Source organism: Monoraphidium neglectum (assembly GCF_000611645.1).
Source record: "Monoraphidium neglectum strain SAG 48.87 unplaced genomic scaffold scaffold00131, whole genome shotgun sequence".
In the NCBI taxonomy this organism is placed as follows: Eukaryota; Viridiplantae; Chlorophyta; class Chlorophyceae; order Sphaeropleales; family Selenastraceae; genus Monoraphidium; species Monoraphidium neglectum.
In genome coordinates this window covers 1-15,864 of record NW_014013497.1, presented here as the reverse complement: position 1 = coordinate 15,864, position 15,864 = coordinate 1, and the positions used below count along the sequence as shown (strand labels likewise).

At 61.4% G+C, this 15,864-nt stretch overlaps 3 protein-coding genes and 2 non-coding genes across 5 annotated transcripts; 4 read left to right on the top strand and 1 right to left on the bottom strand.

Moving 5' to 3' along the window:
* Positions 1 to 206: 206 nt before the first annotated feature.
* Positions 207 to 4,107, top strand: MNEG_1334 (Ankyrin-1; the record flags this gene model as incomplete). The annotated part of the gene is made up of 7 exons (XM_014050181.1): positions 207 to 452; positions 699 to 869; positions 1,078 to 1,805; positions 2,005 to 2,475; positions 2,731 to 2,961; positions 3,154 to 3,301; positions 3,445 to 4,107. The coding sequence occupies 7 exons, from the start codon at positions 207 to 209 to the stop codon at positions 4,105 to 4,107; spliced, it is 2,658 nt and encodes an 885-aa protein (XP_013905635.1).
* Positions 4,108 to 6,340: 2,233 nt separating this feature from the next.
* Positions 6,341 to 7,568, top strand: MNEG_1333 (superoxide dismutase, Fe-Mn family; the record flags this gene model as incomplete). The annotated part of the gene is made up of 4 exons (XM_014050180.1): positions 6,341 to 6,532; positions 6,864 to 6,929; positions 7,221 to 7,301; positions 7,518 to 7,568. The coding sequence occupies 4 exons, from the start codon at positions 6,341 to 6,343 to the stop codon at positions 7,566 to 7,568; spliced, it is 390 nt and encodes a 129-aa protein (XP_013905634.1).
* Positions 7,569 to 9,329: 1,761 nt separating this feature from the next.
* Positions 9,330 to 11,564, top strand: MNEG_1332 (hypothetical protein; the record flags this gene model as incomplete). Its single annotated transcript, XM_014050179.1, has 7 exons — positions 9,330 to 9,520; positions 9,765 to 9,886; positions 10,256 to 10,340; positions 10,533 to 10,725; positions 10,940 to 10,969; positions 11,274 to 11,333; positions 11,469 to 11,564. The coding sequence occupies 7 exons, from the start codon at positions 9,330 to 9,332 to the stop codon at positions 11,562 to 11,564; spliced, it is 777 nt and encodes a 258-aa protein (XP_013905633.1).
* A 2,086-nt stretch (positions 11,565 to 13,650) lies between these two features.
* On the top strand, positions 13,651 to 13,722 carry MNEG_t16827. The gene has a single exon. It is a non-coding gene; the product is annotated as a tRNA-Asp (tRNA).
* A 1,978-nt stretch (positions 13,723 to 15,700) lies between these two features.
* On the bottom strand, positions 15,701 to 15,772 carry MNEG_t16826. The gene has a single exon. It is a non-coding gene; the product is annotated as a tRNA-Asp (tRNA).
* Between the last annotated feature and the right edge of the window lie 92 nt (positions 15,773 to 15,864).

Below are 15,864 nucleotides of genomic sequence, written 5' to 3'. Positions count from 1 at the left end.
GAAGCTGCCCAGCTGTGTCGCCATGACACTGAGACGACAGTCGTGCGGCCACGACCCACAACGGACCGCATATCGCGATCCTGTGTCGATCTTGTAAGCTTGAGAGCGCTCTCACCCGGTCCTATGCGATCCTACTCTGGTTGTTGAGGCTGCTCGAGCCCCTGAACCGCGGCCTCGCTGCCATATTACTTGAGGGGGTTTCCAAAATGAGTATTGGAGCGGCTTCCTTTCTGTTGGACGTGCGGCGCGGCGACCTGGCAGCGGTCAAGCGCACACTGGGCCGCCACCCCGGTGTGCTGCACGGCCGCTCCGGGCCCGACCAGCGCACCCCGCTGCACGTTGCAGCCGAGGTGGGCAATCACCTGATGCTGAGGACGCTCCTCCAGCACGGCGCTGGATATGCCGTCGCTGACGGGGCCGGCGAGGTGCCCCTGATGGTGGCTGCCCGGCAGGTGCGTCGCAGCGAGCCGACTGTGGGGGGACGCAGCGGCGCGGTACTGGATCATCCGCTGGCCACGATGCTGTGCGGTGATGGACTAACGCTCTGATCTGTCAGAGGCTCTTCATGCCAAAAAGCCCGTCGTGCGCAGCAAACAGTGGCCGTGCAGTCGTTGGTCTTGTGCTATGGCTGAAAACGGCGGTACTTCCAGCCGGCGCCCCACCAGCATCGCATCCCTCCCTGCACCGCACCCTCGCAGGGCCACCTGGCTGTCCTTCGTGAGCTCCTCGCAGATGCAGGGCGGCGCTCATGCCTCAAGGCGCTGTCAAAGGATGGCAGCACCGCGCTGCACATTGCAACCGCAGCCGGCAAGGCTGAGGTTGTGCAGCTGCTACTAGATGCCGGCGCGCGCACAGATGCTAGGGACCGGGTGGGTGGCGCAGGATGGGTCATCAGGCTGGTGTGGCCCACAGGGCGCGCAGGGCTTCACCAGTCTTGTGCGCAGCGGAAGTTGGCTGCGCTGCAATTGGGGTGTGAAGCTGCATGGGTTGCGCTAGGCGGACTGGGCTTGGAAGCATGTGGCCCAGCCTGTATGCTTGCTCAACGTCTTGCGGCCCCGCCTCAACGCTGTTGTGCAGGTCGGCCGCACGCCTTTGGAGCTGTGCCCACCCGACCAACCCGTGCTGGCGCGCATGCTGCACAGCGGGCGCACACCAGTCGGCGCGCGGAGCCCCAGCATTCTCGGCCAGCAGAAGACTGCCGGCGGCAAGACGGCCCCTGCCAAAAGCCCCGGCCGCAGCCTGAGCCCTGAGAGTGCTTCGAAGGCGCGCCGTCAGTCAACCAGCGCTTCGCCCTCTTCTGCCCAATCCAAGCCCTCGCCAAGGGCGGTCGGCGGCCAGGGCCCGCAGCAGCACGCACCACCAGCAACACTGCCGGCGACGGCGGCAGGCGGCAATGAGGATGGCGGCAACCGCCAGGACGCGGTGTTGGCGCCGCGGACGCTGGACTTGGATGCAGAGGCGCTGCCACAGGCGCAGCCGCAAGTGGCGCAGGAGGAGCTGCCAACAGGGCCAGAGGTCGAGCTGCAGGCACCCCCGGAGCAGCAGCAGGAGCAGCAGCAGCAGCAGCAGCAGCAGGAATTTTGGAAGGAGGATCAGGAGTGCGCACAGCAACACAGGCGTCAGCAGCCCGCGCCAGTGCAGGATTCACTCCAGGAGTCCCCGGCTATTCGCCTGGGCCTGCTGGGCGCGCAGGCCCAGCAGGTGCAGGCCCAGCGGGGGCCCCTGCACCAGCACCAGCCGCATCGGGCAGAGGAGGAACAGAGCAAGTGGCACAAGGTCACCTACACAGTGCAGAATCTTGTCAAGTGAGCTGACGAGTGAAGGTGCTTTTGTGCAAGAATCTCGCTCCTGCCGCCTCCTGTGCTGCATGCAACGCGCCGACAACAGCTAGAACGCAGCCGCCTTGAATTGTAGTGTGCGTCGGCGACCGAAGTTACCATGTATGCCCACTCACATGACTTCATGCAAAGTCACCCCAATCGTTGCCTCTCATCAATGTGACAGGCTGCTGGAAGAGCAGGAGCAGCGCGTTGCGCACCTGGAGGCGTCGAACGCAGCCGCTGCTGCGCGCATGGTCGAGCAAGAGGCCGCCCTCGAGCGCAGCCAGCGCGAGCAGGAGTCCGCCGTAGCATCGCTCTCCGACAGCGTCAGGCAGCTGCTGCACCAGGGCCGCGCGCTGCTGCACCACAAGCAGCACCCGGCCGCTGCGCCAGCCGGAGCTGAGGGCGAGGAGGTGGGCGTGCAGCCTGCTGCGGCCGACGCTGGCGGCGCGGGGCGCGCGCTGCTGGACTCTTCTTTTGAGGAGTTTATGGAGGCGACCAGCAGCTGCTTGCAGGCGCACGAGCAGCGGCTTGAGGAGCTGGCTGTCGCTGTGCCGTCGCTGCAGGCGGCAAAGCGCGAGAAGGCGCTGGTGGGGGAGCTGCAGCGCCAGGTCAGCACCCTGGAGAGCACGATGGCTGTGCTCACGGGAAACAGGTGGGCTGCACTGTGATTGGGTGACTGTGGAGCCGTTTGCCAAGGATGCATGGTAACATCAGCTTGTCCAGCAGTACATGCAGCATGCTTGAACCTCCTTGTACCCCCGTTTAAGGAAGCCAAGACGCTGCTGCCCGCATCGCAATTGAATAACCTACACACATACCAAACAACTGCGCATTACAGGGGCGGCGCCCCGACTTCCAGCGCCATAGTTTCCCGCGCCCCGCCAGTCATGAAATGCGGGCCCCTCAGCGCCCTGCCTCAGCTGCAGCAGCAGGTCATCGCTCTCGCTTCTGAGTTCGACCGAATGCGCGGCGCCATGGCGGCCGAGGTGGGCCGCATCCGCGCCGACGCCGAGGCCGACAGGGCCGACCGCGTGGACGAGCGCGAGCGCGCGGCGGCGGCGGCGGAGGCCGCGGGGCGGCGCGAGGCGGCGCTGCGTCACGAGATGGCCGTTCGCGAGGAGAGGATCCTGCAGATCAGGTGTGCACATGGGTTATGCTTGTGTCCCATAGGAACGTGTCGACCCGTATGAGCTTATCACAAGTACGGGTACTACCGTAGTCGTGGTGTTGCGATCATTCGCACTCTCCATGCTGACTGCAACCTCCTGGCCCCACATCAACGCTGGCCCACCCATCACGCCGCCCTTCACAATGCAAACCTGTGTCGCAGGGAGGCGGCGTTGTCGGACGATTCCGTGCGTCAGCAGATGGCCGAACTTGAGCGGGTGCTCGAGGCGCAGGTTGCAGAGCTGGTCGCGGCGCAAGAGGAGAGCAGCAGGGAGCTCAGGGCGCTGCACGAGCGCATCAGGGAGCTGCAGGTGGGCTTTGCATGTGGCAGGAGGTGCATCCTCCGGGGGACACATCTTTCGCAATGTGCCTGGCAGGAGCTTGCGCCTTTGTTGCTGCGTAGGTTTACTTTCTATAGATGTCAACAAGTCGCCTGTTTCTGCCGCAACCTCAGGATGCTCCGTTTGTACAAGGCGGGAGCTGTGCCGCCAACAACGTCCCACCGACGGCGTCTGCCAAGGCCGCCGCGCTGTCAGAGCAGCTGGCCCAGGCCCTGGAGCTGACGCGAAGCGCTTCCCCATTTGCAACCATGCACGCGGAAGCCCTGGCGGCCGGCACTCAGGGCGCCCCTCTCCACAATGTGCAGCAGCAGCCGCCCGTCGATGATCCTGCAGACGCCGGCCGCTCCGCGGAGACAAATGCACCAGCATCTCAGGCCCTGGGCACTGTGCCAGAGGTGGAAGCTGCCCCCACGTCTGCAGCCGGTGCGCAAGAGCAGAGCAAGGCAGACAGCGATGATCTGGATCAGGATGATGTGGCTGGGCGCGGAGCAGCTGCCGCGCGTGACGGCACCAGCAAGGCGCAGGCGGACGAGCCCAGCCTTTTCGGGCGCACGGCGATTGACAAGGCGGCTGCCGGAAGCGGCCGCAGCTCCCCGGTTGGCGAGCGCGTTCCTGGCGACGATGCCGCAGGGCAGAGCGACAAGCCTCAGCGCCACAAGGGGGCGCTGGCGAAGCGGCGCACGAAGGATGGCGCGGCTGGCCAGCCCGCAGGTGACCAGGCAGAAGCGCTGCCAGAGGGCAACCAGCCGCGTTGTGCGCCCTGCCTGATGATGTAGGATGGGACCTGGTATGCTGACAAGGACTCTTGCGCCAGGACGGCTTTCAAACAGACGCGCGTGGGTTGACCCATCGCTGCAACAGCGACGGGCGCTTTCTGCGCGCTTTGATGGTTGCTGTCTTGAGTAGATTAAAAGCCTCGTTTCGCACAGCCCTTAGAACAGCTTGTCACCCCAGCACAGCGCTTTTGACCCCACATCACAGTCCTTGACCCCCAGTGTACTGGTGCATCCATGACACAGTGCATGCGTGCAAGGTTTCGGCAGAAATGTCGATACCGTCAACGGAAATTGGGTTGGTTTTCTACCACAGTGCTGCTGTGGTCTGCATTTGGACTGCTACCATGCAATCCACGAGCACACGGCAACCCTGAGTGGGTTCGGCTTTGCAAGGCCGTTGTATGCGTGCGTGGTTCGTCGCGTGCGCGCCTCGCACGCTGGGCGCAACAGCAGTAAGGTGCATTGCAATCAGGTCACACGACGGCGGGAGTTGGGGAGTATGACGTTCACCTAAGGCAGCATTGACAAGTTTCAGACCCGCGCCTTGTGCTGCGGCTTGGGCGATGCTGCGGTGGCCACGGCGGCTTGGTGTCCGCAAGTGCTTGCGAAGCGTGGCGCGCGGCTGCCGCAGCTGCCCGGGCAACCTGGTCAGCTTGCTGCAAAGCTCACAGCCGCCTACGTCTGCGCTGTCTGCTCTGCAGCCGGGAAGCGCCGCGCCACCTCTGCTGCAAGCTCGTTGTTGAAGTCGTGATACCCCTCCTCAGTGGACCTCATGGCACCCCGCAGAAATGGCATTGCCAGCCCCATCTGGCGAGTGCCGTGCAGCAGGCGTGTTCCCCCGTTGCCGTCGCCGCAGTGAAGCGCCTCTAGCCGGAACCAGTGGCAGCCGCTCCAGAATGGCGCGTACATGATGCTGAAGTCGCGCCAAAGCAGCTCGCGGCCCTCATCCATGACCTCGACCTGCGCGTTTGGACATCGAGTGCGACACTCTTGGCGCACCTGGCGCAAGCCGTGCGCATGCACAGGATTTCGTGGCCCTCGGCCTGAGGACATGTGCAACGTTTTTCAAAGCTCTTTGCCTCTTTGTTCAGCGCATCAGCAGCAGGGGTTGCAAGATTTTATTGCGGCGCAGCATGCATTGCCTGCTGCTGAGTGGTTATCAACCGCCACACAGCGTGCAGCAAGCAAGCACAGCGTTGGACTTTCCTGCGCGCACCACAGGGTGATGTGCGGAGGTCTTGAGTGCGCCATGGCGCAGCTGGCATACCAAGGCACAGGGCTGGCCCGGTGCCTTGGGCGGTTGGATCCATGTCATGAAGCCGCTGCTCCAATGCCCCCAGCTGCCAAAGTCAGCCAGGACCTGCCACGCCTGCTCAGGCGTGGCGGGCAGGAGCACCTCGGTCTCAATGTATGCATAGAGACCGTTGTAAGTGAATGTCACGGTGTGCGACATCTGCAAACCGGAATGCGACAGGCTGTTGTAAAATCAGAGACACCGCTCCCTTGTATCATAAACATCGCAGAATCAAACTCAAGTTTTCTGGTTCCTCCGCCGCACCTAAGAGAATTCGGCACAGTCGGCAAGTGCCGAGAACAGATCTGAGCAACTAGTGCACGGCACGCTCTACGCCGCAGACAATCAACCTCGTATTTACACAATCAGTCACTTTTGTCCGTTCATTATCAGCATGGCAGCAACGGCGGCGTCTGACAGCGCGAGCGGCCCCACCGAGGTCCACTTTTGGACCCCCGCACTCCCCTACAGTCTCTTCTCGTACGCCCTCGAGGTACGTGGTGTTTGAGAGGGCTGCATCCAGCTGCCATCAGCTCAACCAGGTCAAGCAAGCGACGTCAGACACAGTCACGGCATGATGTGCCCCGTCACCGTGTCAACCGTGACGCCCGCTCCTCGCCTCATCCTCTGCCCCAACCCCTGTGTTCGGCCTATCTCATGACCCTCCGTCTGCAGCCGCACATCGATGCCCTAACCATGCACCTGCATGTCGCCAAGCACCACACGGCCTACGTCGCCAACCTAAACGCGGCCATCGCAGCGCATCCAGCGCTCGCCGCTCTGCCCCTCAGCCCTGCCGCGCTCTGCCGCATGCTTGGGCCCAGTGCTGGTGCCTGTGCTGGCGGCGCCAAGGAGTGCTTGACCCTCGAGCCAGTCGAGGCCGAGCTGCTGCGCCGCAGCGCCGGCGGACACTGGAACCACTCATTGTTCTTCAGCACCATGGCGGCCGAGCCCGAATTCCGCGGCCCCACATCTGCAGAGCTCAACGCCGCGATCAGCGCGAGCTTTGGGTCGATGGACGGCCTCATGGAGGCATTTGGCAGGGCCGCCGCGGGCCGCTTCGGCAGCGGCTGGGTGTGGCTTGGCGTGAAGCCGGACGGCCAGCTTGCCATCACCTCCACAGCCAACGAGGTGCGAAACAAGGGCGCAGCGGGGCTGCGCACGCTCTACCTCGTCACCCCTGCGTGATGCACAAGAACGGTTCTTCCTGATGCCTCACTGCGCCTGGGTTTCACAGTGTTTGGGCACGCTGTTGCTTGGGAGGGCAGAGCAACAGCCTGCAACCTGGAAGGCACCATGTGTGGCCTTGCACAATTACACCACCTTTGTGCCCCACCTAGAAGCAGGCAAATCGCAAGCGCGACTTTCACTTGCCCCACCTGTGTGCTGGCGGCAGCAGCTGTTCTCTCACCCTGTTGTGGGATTTGCATGCGCCCTCACCCCTGTCCTGCCTGCTCGCTAGGACAACCCCCTGATGTCTCTGGAGGGTGTGGAGCCCATGATCCCTATCCTGGGCCTCGACGTCTGGGTGAGCGCGCTACCGTGTGTGGCATGGCAGCGCGTGCTGCTGGGGTGACAGGCCAGGGGGCACTGCTGCACAAACGGCGCAAGGGGACAAGCTTGTACGCGTACGCCATCTGTGCTGTTGCACCTTTGCTGCCATGTGCGTCTCCCTGACTTAGAGAAGTCCTCTGACATCATCCCCTTGTCAGCCCTTACTCTAACTTGGGGCCCCTGTGGGCCTGGAGCCCTGCAGCCTGCACCACACCACCACCCCATGACCCCACCAAGACAACCACGCGGCCGCTTGGCACCCCAGGAGCACGCCTACTACCTCAAGTACCACCAGCGCCGGCACGAGTACGTCGATGCCTGGTGGAACGTGGTGGACTGGGTGAAGGTGCGGAGGAGGGGCGGCAGCCGGGGGCGGGGTGTGGGCCAGAGGCAGGGTGGAAAGGAGAGTGTGTTTTGCGTGGGAGGGGCGGGCTGCGCACTGCCTGGTCTCGCAACACATGCTGCGCAAGAGCAGGGGCCACAGGGCTGTGCACAGACGCATTGGGATTAAGGGGCAGCTGAGCTTGATGCATGGCACCTCTGCACTGCCAAATCATGCCAGGTCTCAGCCCATTACACTGCTGCAAAGGAAGGGAAGGCTTTTGAGGACTGAGACGACGCCACCTGGGGGCCTTGGTGGGAGCAGGACTGCGCGCAATGGGCAGGACATGCGTGGTGGGGCTGCCCACATGCGTGACAAGCAATTGGTAGGTCGAGGTACGTAGATGTGATGTGGATGGTTTCGACTGCAGCATCTTTTGCCAACCAGCCACGTGGTGGTGAGCACAGTGTGCATACCGTCCAAGTGCTACCAAACCAACACTGCACAGATACACCGCGCCATGGTTGATGTATGGTGCGAGAGCACATGCGCCTTGCGTGTCACCGTACTTGCCACGCAGCCGCTTGTGGCGGCCGCCGTGCGTACATTGTCAACTCGCACAGGCATGTGGGCTCAGGGTAATGCTGGTCTCACCAGTCATGCAACGCGCCACATTGCATCAGTGGTCTGACTAAACGCAGTTATTCATCATCTGACTGTCCCGGCATTTCTGAATGCGACCAGTTTCATAACAGCGGGGGCTGCAAGCGGAGATATGGCAAGCGTCCAGCGCGTAGGTGGTCGACGACGTGTGCGCGCGTTGCGGCAGAAAACGGCAGACGGCGCTGTCGATGCGTTGTGTTTGTGGGGAGCAGACAATTTGAGATGCACTGGAGCGGCAGCCACGATGATGAGAGTAGATTCCAGGGTTGTGCACAGCGCCGCAAGCACACTGTGTCGCAAGAGCATCCTGAGCGCACTCGGCACAGCTGGATGCAGTGAAACAAGGCATCCAGTGGCAGAACACCAAGATCGCCTGTGTACAGACTAGTGTGGCAAACTAGCTGTCATATCACCACAGCTTCACTGCGTGGATACTGAGATACAGCACCGCGCGCGATCTCACAGCTCGTGCGCTGAACAATTCTTGACGAAAGTCTCAGAGATTTGCGTGGCTACAACCAGCTTGCTTGCCACTGGTCATTGGGCGCCTGCTAGACAGAATGCGGATGCAGATGCCACATGGCAACAGCGCGCTGGCACGCAAGCTGCGCAGCGTCGCCTACCTCATCAATTTGCACAGCATTGCACTCTGTGTGCTTGGCTGCCTGGCGGTCTATGCGTGCGAGTACCTGGGGCTCAGCTTCAGCCTGGATATATCCGTTATTGTATTCGGGGTTACATTCTCGGTGAGCAGTATGTGAAGGCGCTATATGGAGTGAGCCACTGTCAGCCGGTCAGTAGCAGTGGGTGCTGCCTAGTAGGGCATCAGCCATTTGCGAAGCAGAGGTTGCAGTGCACCAAGTTCGTGATGGATGTCCCACCGTTAGTACTTTACTTGGCGCGTCTGCCTCCTGTGATCCCTGCCTGTGCCAATCGGTTGCAGGTCACCTTCTCAATCACCCAGGCCTACCAGCGCAGAGAGCGCGCGCTGATGACAATCGCAGAACTCAAGGTCGGTCTCTCTGTAACAGTCAGACGGTTGCGTTGCAATTTGGATCTCTAGAATGGCGTCCGTCTGTCACCAACGGCAACTCCTCAACAGTCCATGCTTGCTCAGCTCCATTAAACAAGTTCTTCACCTCTGCAAATTGTGCCACATTGCAGGCTTCTATAATTGCTCTTTATTGGCAGCACCGGTGGGTGGTGCCTGGTTTTGGGGACTTGAATTGACGGCTGAGCTCTTGCATGTCATCGCCTGTACCTTGTGGAGCAAACATTGCCTGTTCGCGTTATCCCCCCCCACTTTGTTGCACAACACCTTGCTGGCCCCAATCAAGGGACTGGGCCCAGGACTCCAACTACCCAGCATCCCTGGGCAATGACTCCAACATGTGGGCTCAGGAGGTTGCGTCTGTTGCAACAGAGTTCCTCACAAACCTTGAAACGTACGTCGCCACCCGCGAGGGCTATGAGAGCATCGCCGAGTTGCGGCTGGCCGCCAATCGCCGTTCGTTGGGGCAGCTGCTGCTGGGAGCCACGCACATGCAGAGCGACAACCTGGGCCTCACGTTCGTGGAGCGGTGAGCCGGACGAGTGAAACGGCGCCCATATGCGGCGCCAGTGGAGCGATGGATCGTGCGAGCCGGAGCAGCGCTCCAGTGTCAAATCAGCGCGTGCACACGGTCCATCTGGGACGAGCAAATTCTAAGCGCTCTGCATCGCTCCTGCTCACACCGCCCTCTCCCAGCTTTGCCCGCGCCACTGTCCTTTGCTTTGCTCTGTTCAACCGACTCTTCACCACCCAAACCTTTGCGCCGCCTTCAGGGTCCAGAGCATAAGCACAAATCTGCCCGGCTACCCTTCCTTGATGCGTGCCTACGGGGCCCTCAGCAAGATGAGCGTCATGAATGAGTACCTCACACACAAGGCCCACTACATGCGGGGAGGTGCGCGCGAGCTGCAACGCTGCATACTGCGCGCACCGTCAGCGGCGCCAGCAGCGGCGATTGATTGCGCTTCTCACCATCATGTGATGGCTGGCTGCAGGCAGGCTGAATGGCATGGGTGAGCTGCAGCATGCAATGATGGCGTGGGACAGGCGCTACGTACGACTGGGTGTCACAATGCAGCTGCGCATGACCCTCAGCCCTCTCCTTGGACAGAGCCCCGCAAGGTTGTCAGGTTGACACCCCCCCCCCCGGACCTCTCGACCCCGTGCTCAACGACTCCCCTCTCGACGACCCCGTGCTCAACGACTCACGTGATGCTCTCAGCCCTCACACCCTCAACGCCCGCCACCATTTCTGACCTCCCAGGAGAGGGCGGCATGTCGCGTACTGCCCAGTACCTGCGGTACTGCATGGCACAGATGGAGCAGCTGCGCATGATCAAGATTTACAGGTCCGGGCAATGGATTAGCAGGCGCAAATCATATGTGGCGGTGCTGTCGCACGCCATACATGACCCGGGGCTTATGCTTTGCGAATTTCTCATCAAACTGATTAGTCCTTTGGCCACCCCAATGCTGCTGCGAATAGCTGCTGACTCATGCTGCACCCTGTTCCCACCCCCTTACTTCAATCCTGCCTGCAGGACGCCCGTCATGCTGCGAAATGCTTGCAGCATCTTGACACACTCCCTGACCGTCATTCTTGCACCGTACTTCGTGCACGCGGGCAAGTGCGACGCGGGCGTAGAGGACGCTGGCTTTGGCCCGTGGTGCCCCGCGCCCTACGTCATGGCGTGCCTGTGGGTGCTCATCACCACGTTGCTGCTGAATGTTCAGGTGGGTCTGCTGCCGTAGGAAGGACAGGAACGCAAGAGCTTGCTGCTTGGACATCTACCATTGGACCTTGTTTCTCGTTATGTTGAATTACGGCGGGGGCCATGGCATGCTGCTACCCTGGAGGCAGCATGAGGCTGCTTGATGCAGCTGGCACCATTGCCAACCACCTGCGATAACACCCTCGAGCGAATAATCCGTGTGACCAACCATACAGGACTCTAATGAGCACCCCCTGAACATGCTGGTGAGGGGTTTTCCAGTGTTCAGTGGCTGCAGTAAGTTTGGTCTTCTCCTTTTGTTTGTATGGGGCCAGGGTAATAAGTAGCTTCAATGTAGAGGGCGGCGATGTGGCTTCATACCTGGGAAGCTCAACATCCCTTCACACAGCCTTGCGTGCACAGCCTTGCGGAGCCTCTGGCTCCGTCGAGCCCCCCCTCGTGGCTCCCCCCCTCAAGGACACCCAATATCGCTTGATGCTTGCGTGTGCAATCCAGTCTGCGGGCACAGCTCCAGCTTCTTTTCGAGGCACCCACTGTAAACCTCCTCAGGGTGTGGACGACGTGTTCCTCAACCTGTCAGAGGAGTTTAGGGACGTGATTGCAGACGCGGTGAGTGCCCTGCTGCACGTGACTTCAGTGTATTGGCTGCAGGCGGCGCCCTGTCTGAGCACTATCTGACGGCTCCGCCGCTTGACCTGCCGTTCAAGCCATCACGCATGCGCACATCGCACCTCTCCTGTGCAGAGGTACCAGGCTGGGTCAATCCCAGATGACGGCAGCTGCTTCGACCAGTGGCGGATGCAGTTCGATGCCAAGTGGCGCTCGGCGGCCACTGACTAGGTTCTGGGGACTCGCAGCCAACGAAGCTGAGGTTGGCGGTTTGCTATCTCAGCGTTCCTGACTGCATGGAACTACATCATCTATCAAAGAGCAAATTCCTGAAGATTACTTGGACGTGATGGCAATGCATTTGCCCCGGGGAGGGATTTGAATTTCTTGCGCTGTTCTCAATCATTCCTCCATGCTGCGTTGCATTTTGCACCCTTGTTTGTGAACCCGCCTGCACATGCCCGCATGCATGCCCGTGTGTGCGGGGCAGACTTGCAGACACGTAGTGCCTTTGTGCACACCTGCTTCGATTGGCGAACGCTGGCCACTTGATGAGTCCCAGTCGCACAATGCTGATGCTACAACGCTAATCCCATTAGCCTGGATGGCTTCAGGAGCGGGCGACCGCGGGATCTTGTAACATTCCTAATCCTAATCCATGTTTTCCGGCCACCTTCCCTCATCTTACGGTATCGTTTTGCAAGTGTTGAATGAGGCAAGGACCCCAAGCAACAGCTGACTTATGGACCTTATTCATCAGAGCACGCACTTTGCATGTGACGTTCAGGCCCAGCTGAACCAATTTGGGAGCACTACGATGCACACAATAAAGCAGTCAGTGCGTGGGCATCACGCACTCAGCCGGGTGGTTAGTTGCAAGCACGGTACGGTACACCCAACAGCACAAACATTCAGAACACGCTTTCCGTGGGGTTTGGGGACCTGATCCAGGCCCGTGGCCGTCCAAGGCGTGCAAATGCACGGATAGATAGGAACATCGTACAGGGCTGCGCCAGTGCTAGACCAGTACAATACAGCAGCGCGCGCGTGTGGCCAAAACTCCACCACCGCCATTGGCGCCCCATAGTGGGCTACCTTCCAGAAGCGGAGAGGGGCCCCGGGATACAGTGAGAAAAATGGACTGGCAGCTGCGTGAATGGGGGGATGCGATACCCCGTGCCTGCTGTCTCAAAAAAATGCGTAGATAGTCCCCGCGATCGCCGCTGCCGCCGCTGCCGACACCGCTGCTTGAGATTTCACGACCCCGCAGCACAGCCCTAGGGAGGCCTCCCCAAATCCACGCCCGAGCCGCCTTTGCTTTGCTCTGCTCTGTTACAATCGTCTAGGCCAGCTAGACTCCTCCCGCCACTGTGACCAACCGGTGTGAACCAACAACAGGGCTTTAAACACCAGCTAGCCGCCCAAGGCAGGCGGCAACACACGTAACAACATACAAGCCAAGATAAAGCTGCAGATACACAAACAAAGCAATGAGGGCGCTCTGCACACACCCAGGAGACATGCCTGGCCCTGGGCCCTGGGGCCTCTCCAGGGCACAGGCGGGCCGCGGGTTTGACCGCCCGCGGCGACGGTAGCGCGGCATCCGCGCCCCCCTTGTGGGTGCGGCAAGCAGCGCCCCCCTTGCAAGACGGCGTGGACAGCAAAGCCGCCCTGAGCAGTGCAAGGGGTCGCGGGTTCCACCCGCTGGTGGGAACATGGTAGACCAGGTGACAAGACGGACAGACCGCGTAAAACACAACACAACACGAACACAACGCCATGAAACCAGCAAGCCTCGCTTGTCACGCTGCGCGCAGCGCCCCCCCACTGACGTTGCGCCGGCCGACGGCAGGGCTGCACGGGGCCGGTTCCCTTGGATGTTGAGCGGTCATGGCGCGTCCTTGGGGCCGACCCCGCACAGCACGGGTCTGCACGTCGGTCATACACAGCATGTGTCAGGGGGCGGCGCCGCGCGTGTGCCAGCCGCGGAGCAAACCAATAACACACAAGGAGGGGGAGCCAGGTACGTAGTGCAAGGGTGACAACGTCGAGTGAAGAACAGGTTTGCAAAAGTAGTCGGTGAGACTGTGTGCCGCCCTTTTTTTTTGCTTTGCTCGGCGCTGCCGCCCTTTGCTTTGCTTTGCTCTGTTACATTCGTCTAGGCCAGCTAGACTCCTCCCGCCACTGTGACCAACCGGTGTGAAACAACAACAGGGCTTTAAGCACAAGCTCGGCGGGCGCTGCCGCCCGCCGAGCGCTGAGACCTTTACCTCAACAGCATTCTTATTTGTTAGATTTTGTCAGCTGTCATCAAGCAGTCTTCGTGGTCCAACGGTCAAGATTCCCGCCTGTCACGCGGGCGACCCGGGTTCGACTCCCGGCGAGGGCGCTCTCTTTTGCGAGATGGGCCATGTGCAGCTTGTTTCGAGGCACCGCGAACCGGTCCCCAGGCAGCAGCACGGCGACCATGTGCAGCTTGTTTTCGAGGCACCGCGAACCGGTCCCCAGGCAGCAGCACGGCGACGCAGGCACGGAAACGTCCGTTGGTAGCGATTGCACCCGAATCTCAGAAACACAACGTTGATGCCCTGGGCGACGCGCCCGCGCCCCCGCATCGCAAACGCAAGAGGGTTGGCACAGAGGGCGGACAGCCGCCAAGCCCCAAAAAAGGGCAGGAAGCGCACGGGGTGCTACGCGCCTGTGAGGAATTATTGCGTTGCGCGGCGCTTTGTCACCCAAAAAATTAAAACAGATCATGCGGCCAGCCACACATTGCAAGGATCGACCTGGCAGACACACATACACGCACCAGGCAGAGCTGCATCTTGAATTTAGGCTTGGGGCTCGTCGGCTGGCGCGGGCTGCAGAAGCGGCGGTGGCGGCTGGCGACGGCGCCATGATGCCGCAGGTCAAAGCGCGCCACGCCACGCGGCCGCTGTGCCTGCTGCCGCACGGCAGCTGCGTCAGTTGCAAGGGGCGGCAGGCCGCCACCGACTCCTGGCGCGTCTCCATGCAGCGTGGTATTGGGGCCGCCACCGTCAGGGCTCGCGGCGACGGGGTGCGTGAGGTGCACGGCGGGCCGGCGGAGGCTGTGGAGGGTGGGCTGTATGGTGGGCTGTATGGTGGCATCCGTCGAGGCGTCATGGAGGAGGTTGGCGGTGCCCTCGCCCAGTGCCAGCATGTAGGCACCGCGCAGCATGGCCCTGTGCAGGTGGGTTGCATGTGCAGAGCAATGGGAGTGGGACGCGAGATGGGATCAAGGCGGGGGAAGGGGGGGCCGCTTACCTGCGCTTACCTGGGGACTGAGGAGCGCACAGCAGGTGCTGGCGGCCGTCGCCTTGCCTGCCACGCAGCGCTGCCGCGGCTCAGCGGAGCGCTGCGCTCCAGCTCGCATCCAGCAGCACATGTCTTGTTGGCCAGGCCCTTTCTCCTTGCCAGACCCCCGACGTGCCTTACAAGCGAGAACAGCTGCTTGAGCTCGATCGCCGCTTTACACCGCGATGAACTCCAGCCCAGGGGCCCCTGGGCTGGGGCCCCCCTCCATTAAACCGGCGGTTTGATGGAGGGAATAATAGTACACACCACACCTCATGCACATGTCACACACCCAGCACCGCGTGCCGTTCACACACCATAATCACCCAGATGCCCCACCCGCCGGCCCCTTTTGCTACCGTCCCCCCGGTGCTGACATTTCCGCCTCTTGTTACAGGAGGCTAGAAACAGATCATGCCGCCAGCCAGATTTTCCAAGGATCCGGCAGACACACTGGCACCAGGCAGAGCTGCGTAGAAGTTCTGCCTGGTGCCCGAGAACCCGCCATCATCCAAACCATCAACATCACGACCCTTTCCCCCAACGCGTAAAAGTCGTTCGGGACCGAGGGGGGGCGGCGGCGCGGCAGTATCCGCAAAAAATATGCCGCCGCCAGCCGCCACCGCCGCTTCTGCAGCCCGCGCCAGCCGACGAGCCCCAAGCCTAAATTTAAGGTGCAGCTCTGCCTGGTGCGTGTATGTGTCTCTGCCAGGTCGATCCTTGCAATGTGTGGCTGGCCGCATGATCTGTTTTAATTTTTTGGGTGACAAAGCGCCGCGCAACGCAATAATTCCTCACAGGCGCGTAGCAGCCCGTGCGCTTCCTGCCCTTTTTTGGGGCTTGGCGGCTGTCCGCCCTCTGTGCCAACCCTCCTGCTTTTGCGATGCGGGGGCGCGGGCGCGTCGCCCAGGGCATCAACGTTGTGTTTCTGAGATTCGGGTGCAATCGCTATCAACGGACGTTTCCGTGCCTGCGTCGCCGTGCTGCTGCCTGGGGACCGATTCGCGGTGCCTCGAAAACAAGCTGCACATGGCCCATCTGGCAAAAGCGATCGCCCTCGCCGGGAGTCGAACCCGGGTCGCCCGCGTGACAGGCGGGAATCTTGACCGTTGGACCACGAAGACTGCTTGATGACAGCCGACAAAATCTAACAAATAACATCGCTGTTGAGGTAAAGGTCTCAGCGCTGGGCGGGCCAGCAGCAGCAGCGGCAGCA